The following is an 11510-nucleotide window of genomic DNA, read 5'->3' on the forward strand; positions in this document are numbered from 1 at the left end:
GGGAGGAGGGAAAACAGAGCTGGGAGTTCCTGCCCCAGGCACAGTTGTCAGGAACTAAATATGGAACAAAGCGCTGAGGATGGGGTAGGGTGACCAGGAGCTCTCGGGTGTCACCTCCTTCCCTTGCCTCCCCCAGGTCCTTTCAACAAACCTCTTGCTCCCCTTTTAATTTCGAATGAAGTGACAACTTTGCTGTGGGCGGGACAGGCAAAGGCTGGAAAATCCTGGAAGCACGAGGTGTATTTATCCCTTGGTGTGACAGACAGCTGGCACGGGGCAGGGCTGGAGCTCCTCCAGCCTCTGCCTCTGCCAGTGGATTCTCTCACTGACCTTGAAGGACCACGGGTTTGGCTCAGGCAGGAGGGAGAAGGAGCCGTTGCCATTGGGTTTGCTGGTAAATCCCCATTATTGGTGGATTTGTCCTCATGGATCAGCTGGAGCATCCCAGCAGAGTGCCCAGAGGAGCAGGACACGTGGTTCCTCCCACTGTGCTCTCCCAGCAGGAACACAGCAGCCCAACAGGGTGAAATCTCATTGCTGAGCTGAGTCAGACCGTGCTGGTGTAAATGCAAACCAGAACCTTCCCCCAGTTATTGAGTGGGATTGGAATTCCCAGTGGGCAGCACTGCTGGTGCTGGGCAATTCCCAGGGCACGTGCTGAGCATTGCCCCTGGTTCTGTATTTGCTCTCCCTGCTGCCTGTGTTTGCCAAGTCCCCAGAGCACTGGGATGTCTCTGGGCTGGGAGAGTTGTGTCTCTCTTCTTTTTCCTTTGAAATTCTTCCAGTTCCTCACTCTACATTTCAATCATTTATAGCTGTGTCAATCCCAGATGATCCCAGCTAAGGAAAACCTGGGGAAGGTTTGTCCCAGACACTGATGCTGCCGTGCCATGGGGTGAAGGAGGTGGAAGTGGCTGTGCAGAGCTCGTGGTGGAGCCAAAGCACATTGGAAATCCAATCTGTAGTGCCTTGGCTCTGCACTTAGCTGAAACCCACTGCCATCCTGATTCGGATAATACGAGATACTCAACTATATTTGATTAGGTCTCAGACTGTGCTTGATGGAAAACCTGCTCTCAGTTTGAGGAGGATCAGCTGTACTCCATGGAAATCAGAGAGTTGGGAATACCTGTGTGGAGGCCAAGCTCAGCCCTGGTGATCCTCTCACAGTCAGCCTTGCCAGGCTTTGGGGGAGGCTGCACCTCTGCAGAGGGAGAGAAACTTGTGCCATTGGGCAGATAATTTACTATCACAGAACATTATAATATATGATCCCAGATAATGAATTCTGGCTGGTTTTTCCAGCCCCTGCCGACAGCCTGTCCCTGCTGAGCATCCCTTGGAGCTTCCCCTCAGTAACATCTCTGCAGCCTTTGGGCAGAGCAGCCCCTGTGCCCCCATTCGCTGGGCTGAGCTGTTTGTGTGGTGGCACAGCTGGCACAGAGTCCTGTGCCAGCAGCACAGCCAAGGATCCCACAGGTTCCAAGACACCCTATCCATGGAACACGTATCTTCCACGCTGCAGAATTGTATTTATTTCTAAGCTCAAAATACTCTCCTGGAGGGCAGGTGGAGTGTTTTGCCTCCTCCTGCGTGGTAACCACGCTCAGGTTCCACCTCCCCTGCCCAGTTACAGTCACCTCTGACATTTCAGGGAGGGTTTGGGGCATGGGAATCCTCTCTCGGTGAGTGTGTCACCTCTGACATTTTAGGGAGGGTTTTGGGCATGGGAATCCTCTCTCGGTGAGTGACAGCTTGTTTCCTTCTTACCCTTCTCTTCAAAGCAGCGTCCCAGCCGCTCTGCAGTCCCTCTGGCCCACTCCTCTCTATTTTTGGGTGCCTGGGTCCCATCCTCCCTGCAGCCCACAGCTCCCTCTGGCCTGGCCCCTCCTCAGGCTCCGGGGCTTGGCTCTAATCTAATCTGGGGAATGTGGCACCAAGACTCTCCCTCTCTCCAGCCATTCCCCAGCTGCTTCCCAGTTCCTTCTAGGGCAGTGCATGGCATAGCCACGATCCTCCCCCTGCAGCGTCTGCCCGAGCCAAAAATATAAAAGGGCAGCCCTGGAGCTGCTGTCAATCCCCCTGGGCCGAGGGATGGCCGAGGGCTTTGATCCGTGTTCTCGGCTTCGAGTGACCCCAGGTCCCCCTCCCTGTGCCTGTGTGTGCACAGGAGTGTGTGAGCATGGGATTAGCGGCTGAGGCCAGCGAGGGAAGGTTTTTTCCATCAGCTAGTTCTGAGCAGGACCAGCTCGGGGTGCTGAGAGGGGTCAGGGCTGTGGCACTCGTGGAAGTGGCACTCAGGTTACCCAGAGCAGTGCCCCTGCCAGCACCGTTTGCACTGAGCCTTCCCTCTGCCCCAGTCAGCCCATTTACTTGACTCTGAATCAGTGGAACACAGGGATCTCTGCTGTATCCCCTCCCTGTCTCCCTGGCAGGTCATTTGCTGCTCCTCTCCTCGCAGCAGGAGCTCCTGGCTTAACCTGGCTGTTCCCCTTCCCACCTTCCTGCCAAGGAAGAAGGTGTTTTTGTGGCATTCTCAGGCCGGGAGCAGTTTGGGTGGGCACAGGAGTGAAATCAGAGCCTGTCTGTGTGAGTCATGGCTCAGCCCTGCTCTCCATTCCGTGGGGACAGCTGGTGGCACTAACAAAACGTCTCCCTAGAGACATTGTCTGGCAGCAATTCTCCTCCTGCTTTTTCCAGCTGTAACTACCGCTACGTGGTAAATAAATAAACACTGGCAGTGATGTGCAGGGGCAGCTTTCCCTCCTTCCTTCAGCCTTGGGGCTCTCCCCTGTTCCTCTCCTCCCGCTGCAGGGCCACGGTGCCAAGGCTTAAGGGATGGGGCAGGAGATGCTCGTGTCCCAGGGGAAGGTGCCACATGTGGGCTGGGGTGAGCTGTGGGGCACACACGTGTGGGCAACGCTCTCAGCTCCATCCCTGCCCCATGGGCACAGCCAAACCTCCCCCAGCACATGCCTTGGCAGGCGCCGCCGCTCTCCAATTAATTCAGACCCAACTGGAAGTCAATGACAGCTCCAGCAGCACAACCTCCTCCCTCTGGGCTCCTGCTGCAGGTTCCCTGGGAAGCTCAGCCCTGGCCACGCTGCAGGTGCTGTGAGCAGAGGGATTTATGTCCTGCAGCACTGGGTGCCCACACAGGGATGGGGCAGAGCAGCTGTTTCCCCTGCACACAGCAGCAAACCCTCACTCGCAGCTGACTTGGTGCTTTAGCACATCTCCAGATGTCAGCAAACCAGTGAACGTCCTGTCCTGCTGCAGCCACAGTGTTTTCAGGCCCAGCTGGTGAATTACTGACTGAGGCAAGGCCTGGGAAAGGAGGCTGAGCCCGAAGGCAGAGAGGGTTTGTGCCCAGATCCTGCAGATCCACCCCAGGGAGGTGATCGCTGGGATCAAGTGTAACCATCACTTTAATGCCAAGTTTGTCTTTCTGGAAATACTGGCTGAAGTTTGCAGAGAGGTTCATCTCCAGACACAGTGATCTGAGGGGTGGCTCTGACTCCAAATGCCACGACCCCAGGAGAGCTGGAACTCGTGGCCTTGGTCTGAGTCACTGCAGGAGTCACATAGACCATGACAAGCTCCTGACACTGGGTGGGATGTTGTGCCCATTCCATAGGCTGTTCTGGGGGGGAGCTGGGCAAACACCAGTTGGACAGGGCTTGGGGCAGCCTGGGTCAGTGGAAGGTGTCCCTGCCCGTGCAGGGGGTGACACTGGATGGTTTAAGGTCCTTCTACCCCAAACCATTCCCTGATTCCCTGGAACCAGAGCCCCTCGAGGTGCACCAGGGCACTGCTGGTTTGGGGCTGCACTGCACAGTCTGTGTAGGAAATTCTCTAGATGAGCACTGGATGGTTTAAGGTCCTTCCACCCCAAACCATTCCCTGATTCCCTGGAACCAGAGCCCCTCGAGGTGCACCAGGGCACTGCTGGTTTGGGGCTGCACTGCACAGTCTGTGTAGGAAATTCTCTAGATGACTTTGCAATGTCATTAAAGTTATTTTTATGCACGAGGGTTTAGTGTGTCTGTTTAAACAGCAAATACAGCAAACGATGCCTGAAATATTAATACCTGAGGGTGTTTTGCTGGATTGAATTTTCCCAATTGATTTCAAGCTGCTCTGGCTATCACAGGCAGGAACATTTGTTATTTCTGCTGCCTGCAAGAAAAGGCAGGAGGCAAAGAGAAGCTCCTGCTGCACCTACAGGTGTCTGGGAGGAGCAGGAACTGGGGTGAAGCCATGAACGAGTCAGCCAGTCCCAGCAGCTGGGAAAAGGGGAGGGCAGACAAGGAAAAACCTATTAAGCTTAATTCCAGAATTTCCTTTACCTGCAGAGACACGTGGGAAGAAGAGAGAGGACTAATTGGTGAAAGCTAATCAAATATTCATCCGTCTATTTAACTGGAAACGTTATTAAATCGTCGCAGGTTTGAAGCAGCTCTTAAGTCACCAGTTCAAATGGGATTTAAATAGTTCTCTTCCTTCTCAAAGCAGCTAAAGGCTCCTCAGTCCCTGCTGGCCTCACTAGATGGCTCTGCTCGTCCCCGTTCCCTCTGCCCGTGTCGCTGGGGAAGGACAGAGATGTTCAGGAGCCTAAATCAGCCTGAACTGCCTCGAATGTGCAGCCAGACATCAGCTCTCTCGAGCAGGGTCTGTGCTCCCCTGTCCTTGGCATGTGATTCCTGGGAGACACAGATGCTGTAAATAAGCTCAGGGGTAACACAGATATTTGCCCTGGGAATGAGTCTGGCTGACCATGTCAGGAAAGCAAGAACAACTTGGATTTATTTATTCCCAAAGAGAAGTGGTTTGTTTTTATTGAAAGCAAATACAAGTGATGTTACAGCCCCAGCCAAGCCCTCCCACCCTACAGGTATCCCCACACGCCCAGATCCACAGCCAGGGAGGAGATCCACGTGTCCCTTCCCTTCACACCGAATGCTTTTAGCAGTTAAAAAGAGTTGGAAATACTCCCTGGACTCAGCGAGAGCTCAGGCTCAGGTCTGCCAGGGCCTGAGGGATGGACAGGGCTGAGTCCATGCACCTCTTGTGTCTGACTCTGTCAGGATTTGGTCCCATTTCTCTTTGTATTTTAACCTTTCCTGATTGAAAACGTTCAGGAATGAAGAGACTCAGGGCTGAGGCACCTGCCCTGCACCTGACAGACCTGGTGGGGCTCTTTGCCAATTATAGAACTAGAACCTTCAGGGCAGTGGGAACAAGTTCCTAAATTTCACAAAGGCTCTTGGGTTTCTGCACCTACAAAAGAAACCCTGTGTTTTCTCAAAGGCACTGGGGTTAGTTTTCCTGCTCTGATAAGGAATAGCACTCAGAGGTGGAAGAAGCATTTGCATTCTAATCATTGCTGCTTTGTCTTGGAGCTCAGAGCCCAAGGAGTGTGACAGTCCCCAGAAGGAAGGCAGTGCTGCCTCCTTGCAGCAGCAGGACAGACAGATCCCTGCTCACTCACCAAGTCAAAGGTGTAAAGCACAAACCAGGGGATACCTGAACATGAAGCAACAGCACAAACAGCAAAACATCAAGTAAGTTCTCAAAAATCAGTGTGCACAAGTGAAGGGCATTTTAGTCTGGTCCCAGAGGAGAAGGAGGGAGTTAGCACGTGTGTGACCAAGCTCTGCTCTCGGGGGGATGTCGAGGGTGTCTGGGGATGCTACTCTGGATGGTGGTGGATCACGAGAGCCCCACGTGGCTGCTGAATTTGACCTGATGGCATTAACAGCTGTAGCCCCCAAACCTCAGCAGTTCCCAGGAGGAGCCCATGGTGCAAACCTTTCACACAGCCACGGTGAAGGTGGGAGGAGGAGGAGGAGGAGAAGACACGTCCCAAAACGAACCCCCAAATGATTAGCCCTTGGTTCACATCAGCATAGTTTAGTTACACAAAATGCCTTCATTTCCATCCTGCTCTTCTTATTCTCCCTTCCCTGCCTTCTGCCCGGGGTTGTCCTTCCAGATGCGGATGGTGAGGCAGGTGGCCATGCCCAGCCAGCCCAGGTAGGGCAGCAGCAGCAGCGCTGCCACCTTGTTGATGCGGTACCAGGAGCACAGGGTGCCTATCGCCAGCCCATCCAGGCACAGGATGTCGATCAGGGCCTGCACAGGGACAGCACAGTGACTCCAGGGTGTGGGACACACCACAGCTCTCCCCAGCACCAGCAGAACCCTCCTGGCACAGCCGAGGACGTGGAGTGGGAATGGGGGAGCTTCAGCACTGAGGAGTCACCTGCAGTGATGCCAAACCCCAGGACCTTAGTCCTGAATTCTGATCAGTGAGATCTGAGTGTCTCACACCAGCCAAGACTAATTAATGTTCTTCTCTTTGTTCATCATCGAATCCCACAGTTTAGCACCCTGATCAGTCTCTCCTGCTGACAGCAGGCAGAGGAACACCCTCGTGGTGATGCCACAGCTGTGGTCACTGGGCAAACTTGCCAACTGCACCTTTCACCCCCAGAGCCACAAAATTCAGGTGGAAACATAAATCCCACCCGTGTTCCCATCCCCTCCCGGCCGTGGCAGCAGAGGCAGGTGCCCTGAGCCCAGCCCAGGGGCAGCTGTGCCAGGCAGAGCCTCACTCGGTGTGCACAGCACTGTGTGTGCTCGATAAGCCCCTGAGAGCTGCTGCCCCCAGCCCTGCTGACTGTGCTGCTGTGGGTGGGACACCCCAAAGAACTTATCTCTCACCCCGAACCCTTAACTGGGAGGTGCAGCCCCAGCCCCAACACCTCCCCAGTGTCCCACCCTGCTGTGCCCCCAGCTATCACACAGCAGGGCAGGGTGAGGGGTGGTGGGCACTGATACCAGAGTCTGCCCCGGGAGCAGGGAGAGCACCAGCCCCTCCTGCAGCTCTCTGGAGAGCTGCAAAATGCTTGTAGGAGAACCTCCAACCCCCAGAGCCCCGTGGCAGATCCCCAGCAGGGACTGGGCTCTGGGCACCTTACCATATTCAGGTTTTGGGCACCGAAGAAGAAGGGAGGCCAAGCCCAGTTCAGGGCCAGCTGAGCCCCGTAGAGCCCCAGTGGGACGATGGCTTTGCTGCTGCAGCCCCCCAGGTCGTTCCAGATCAGGTAGGAAGCATAGCTGTGGAGAGGGACCCTGGTCAGTGTCTGCAGGGAGTACAGCCCTGGCAGAGTCTCCCATGTGTTTCCCAACAGGGATTTGCAGGACAGTTGGATTTGCACGACAGCAGCATCCAAGTCAGGCACTGATCTCTGCCCTCTGGGACCAGTGACAGGACCCAAGGGAAGGGCTGGAGCTGTGTCAGGGAGGGTTAGGTGGATATTGGGAAGAAATCCTTCCCCCAGAGGTGTCTGGGCACTGGAGCAGCTCCCCAGGACAGTGGTGCAGCACTTACCCTGTGCCTGTGTAGAGGATGAGCCAAGCAAGAAGGAATATTTTGCGGGATGGACACCAGGAAGGTTTTTTCAGCTTCTCATACCAGGCAGGTATTTTCTTGCGGTTCACGAACCAGCCCAGGAAGCCTCCAAGGTGGGGCAGGAGGGTGAACCCTGCGGCGTACGCCCACATCCTCCTCAGGGTCACCTCTGGCCTGCTGGAAGTTAAAAAAACCCCTAGATTATCACTTGAAAAGGACATTTTTCCCTGCCTTGATCCCCTAATTGTCCATACTTCAATCCCTAAAGCGGATGGATGTACTTAACCCAGTTTTCACCAAGGAATTCTGTTTTAATTCCAGACACATCCTCACAGCAGCTTCAGGTGCTCCCTGCAGGGTGTTCCATCCCCTGTGGTGGCACAGGAGATTCACCTGAGCAAACAGCAAAGCTGAGGCACCAGGGCAGTTTCTTAATTTGCTCATGGCTTTCCTCTTGCATAAAGGAAGGAAAAATTCCTTTAATAACTACACAATACTGCCACACACGACAGGATAAGACAAGGATACATCCAGCAGTCTCTGCCCCACACCTTCCCCTGCCTTTATCCTCTACAAGAGCTCTGAACCTGCCACTTCTCTGTCCTTCCTTCCCTCTCCACATTCACCTTCCTCTGGATCCATTAAGGAATTAAGCCCCAATTAGCATTCATCGGGGATAGCACAGAGGAGTCTGCAGGAGCAGAGCAGTTTGTGCTGTCAGCACAAGTCCAAAAGCACCCGGGAAGGTTTGGAGTGGGGAATGCAGGAGGAGAGGAGCAGGAGAATCCCCGAGCCTGGGAGCTGTGCCTGGATCCCCCAGCACTGCTCAGGGGCAGGATGACCTGCCTGGCAGCTCTGTTTGGGGTTTCAGGTCACAATTAACATGTTGCTGTAGCCTGAGCTGATTGTTATTAATATCATCAGGCTGCAGCACGAGCAGGCGCCAATTCACACCTCTGTACAGAGCAAACACCCCAGACACCTTCTCCAACCAGCAGTTCCATCACCAGGCAATTCATAGGGCTATAAAAGCACCTACAGAATCAGGAAATAAACTCTGAGAAAAAGGAAGAGCTCAGTTCTGCTTTAAAGTGTGAACCAGCACTGCTGAGTTCTGGTTCCTCCATCCGCTGAGGAGAAGGAAAAGGGGAAAAGAGGATTTTTCCCACCTCCTTTGTAGCTGTCAGCCAAACCCGCCAGTCTGCAGAGGTAAAGGAGGGTTGGAAATAGCTCAGCACTGCTGTAAAAGCTGATTTTGCCTCCCAGATGCTGCAAGCCAAGGAGCAGGAGCTGCCCGAGCCTTACCGTGTGTCCTGCCTCGCTGTGCTGCCCCAGGGAGGTTTGGACAGCCGAGCAGCCTCGGCCGAGTGAGGGCTCTGGGATGAGTTTTGCCCAAATAACAGAAAACAGGGTGTGTGTGAGTGAGTGTGTGTGCTGGGGCAGATTACGCTGCGGAGCCCAGAGAGCCACAGCACAGACACCCTCAGCTCCCCTTGGCTCGGGGCCCAGCACCTCACCTGGGCCAGGGGCACGGGGAGGCACCTGGAGCCTGTCTGGGGTGGCAAAGTGTAAACCAAAGTGTGTCCCACGCAGAGGGACATGGGGATGGCACAAGAGCTCGTGCAGGACGCCTGGGGCCAGTCCCTGGGTGCACATCTGCTGCCCCTTACCTGCACCTACCTGGGGATTTACCACACCTGGGCACCCATCTGTGCTTAGCCCAGGTGCTTTCAGGGGTCCCCTGTGCACTGTCCCTTTGGCTAAAATTCCCTGGAATCTGAAATCAAGATGTTACACAAGCATGTTAAATGGAAAAGAAAAAGGCTGGAAATCAATTTCCATTAGGGAGCTGTCTGCAAGGGCTGGGCCATGAAACACTCACTCAGCTGCAGTTCTGGGTCATTACCTGGATTTCACGGCCAGAGGCAGCAGAGCTGCTTCCAGCACAACGGGATGACATGAACCAGGGAAAGCTTCTCTTTTATTGGGCTTCAAGAAAATTAGTTTTTGTGGGAGGAGAAAGAAAGGGGGGAAAGCAGTGTAAAGGGCCAGAGCCTGAGCTGGCATCAATCCTGCCCTGCCGCGGCAGCGCTGGGTGCGTAGAGTGTAATCACACTTGGGTGACAGATGCAGCACTCATTAATCACACCACAGCCACCTGCATATTCCTGCAGAGTCCGTTGCTATTTGCGACTGGAAATTTGTGTCATGGAATGATGCAGCCACTCTCAGGGCCCAAATGGTTTCCACTGGAGTCAGGCACAGCAGGGCTCGGCAGGCACTGCCTCCACCGGCCCCTGGCGACTGTCAGAGCACACGAAATTCAACCATTTTCAGCTGGTAACATCTCTCCCTGGACACGAGGCCGAGCCCATGATTACTGGTTGGCTTGGCATGCAGCAGTTGTGTGCCCAGGCTGGTTTGGAGTCTAATGTACTGGAAGAATGAGAAACTAAGGGTCAGAGCACAAGGACCTGGTGAATCTGTGACTGGGGATGGTGCTGTGTGATGGGGAATAGCAAATGGAAAGAGGAAAACATAGCAGAGGTAATGACAGGCCTCAAAGTTGTGTATCACACGTGTCAGTCCTACTCAAGCTATAGAACAAGCAAGGGGTCAGTGAATCATAGAATCACGGGATGGGGTGGCTTGGGAGGACCTTAAAGCTCATTTTGTTCTGTCCCAGGGGCAGGGACACCTCCCACCAGCCCAGGCTGCTCCAAGCCCCATCCAGCCCAGCCTGGAACACTCCCAGGGATGGAGCAGCCACAGCTGCTCTGGGCAACCAGTGCCAGAGCCTCAGCACCTCCCAGGGAAGGATTTCTTCCTAATTTATCCATGTGGAGACATGAGGGATGAAGACATGATGGGATGATGGGTAAGAGAGTTGCTTCCCTGGCAGGTGTGTGTCTCCTGAGCACGAGGATGTGGTCCCTGGCTGGTCAGGACTGTCAGGAGCTTCTCTTACAGTGTGTGCTGGGGAGGGAGGAAGCTGAAGGCTCTGGGCAGGTTGGCAGGAGACTGCGAGGGAGAAGCAAAGACCAGGATCAGGTTTGGGAAGAGTCTTTGGTGGCACCATCAGTGCTGGACACAGTGTGAATTCCCCTCTGGCACGAGCCCCTGTGCAGACACCCTGAGGGGAGGGGAGAGTCCTGCCCTGGGCTCCCTCCTGCCCTGGGCACGTGCCGGAGGAGGAGAGTCCCGGAACACTCCGGAAAGGTTTCCTCCAGCACAGCATCAGCTTTCCCCCGTTACCACGGATTTGTGTCTCAATATTTCTGGCTGGAGCAGTTCCACAGTAACACGAGCTGAGGTAATGCTCCTGGTGCAGGGTCCATCCTGCCCCGTGCCTGGGGCACCGTCGAGGTCCATCCCCGCTGGGCTCAGTCCCTGCAGTGTCTGCGCCGGGGGCAGACGTGGAGTTACACAACTCTGTTTGTTTGCCTCTTCTTAGCAACCTCTGCACGTTGCCCCCAGAGCTTCTCAGCCTATGCAAGATTAATTGCTCAAATAGAAAAGCCCTGTTAACCTGGATATATTATTGAAAAGCAGCATATTTCAATCTGCCCTAGATTTGAAAATAGAGATGCCGGGTCAGCTCCTGGCATAAATCTGCGGAGCCAGCGGAGCCTCCGGATTTCCAGCAGCAGAAAAAGTGTCCTGCCTCAGCTGCCAGGCTGGGAGCAGCAGGCTTGGGGGCTGCCCCCAGGGCTGGGCAGGCTCTGCCATCCCCACACTGCACCGAGACACGTTCGCTTGGTGTGGGAAAAGCCACTAAACCCCACACACCCCTCGGACTCATCTCTAATGAGTGAGAGCTTGTCCTCCAAAGTTTCCAGTTTTGCTGACATAAAGTACTGGACAATAAAAACCAGCACAGGAATTTCCAGCTGTCGATCGGGTTTCCCTGTGTGGGCACCTTTGGTTGGCTGGGGCAGGACCTAGAGCCCCTCAGATGGGCTGTGGGTTGGTTGGGGAGCTGAATTCCCACCCTCCTGGCACTGCCTGTTTGCCAGCAGAGGGGCTGGAAGGGGCAGGAAGGGGCAGCAGGGGCAGGAAGGGGCTGGCAGGGATTGGAAGGGGCAGGAAGGGG

General features: G+C 54.7%; 1 protein-coding gene across 1 annotated transcript; it reads right to left on the minus strand.

Annotated features, from left to right (window-relative positions):
* Window positions 1-5952: 5952 nt before the first annotated feature.
* TSPO2 (translocator protein 2) lies at window positions 5953-7569 on the minus strand. The gene is made up of 3 exons (XM_009078561.1): window positions 7397-7569; window positions 6984-7122; window positions 5953-6135 (listed from the first exon to the last, which is right to left on the minus strand). Exons 1-3 carry the CDS (start codon window positions 7567-7569, stop codon window positions 5953-5955), a joined length of 495 nt encoding a protein of 164 aa, XP_009076809.1.
* Window positions 7570-11510: the final 3941 nt, after the last annotated feature.

This window comes from Acanthisitta chloris, unplaced genomic scaffold (assembly GCF_000695815.1).
Source record: "Acanthisitta chloris isolate BGI_N310 unplaced genomic scaffold, ASM69581v1 scaffold29417, whole genome shotgun sequence".
Classification (NCBI taxonomy): Eukaryota; Metazoa; Chordata; class Aves; order Passeriformes; family Acanthisittidae; genus Acanthisitta; species Acanthisitta chloris.

Coding starts and splice junctions, on each gene's coding strand:
- TSPO2 (XM_009078561.1), bottom strand. CDS start 7,569: ATGTGGGCGTACGCCGCAGGGTTCACCCTCCTGCCCCACCTTGGAGGC. Junction 7,123..7,396: donor ATCCTCTACACAGGCACAGG/GTAAGTGCTGCA, acceptor CCCTCTCCACAG/CTATGCTTCCTACCTGATCT. Junction 6,136..6,983: donor GTGCCCAAAACCTGAATATG/GTAAGGTGCCCA, acceptor GTCCCTGTGCAG/GCCCTGATCGACATCCTGTG.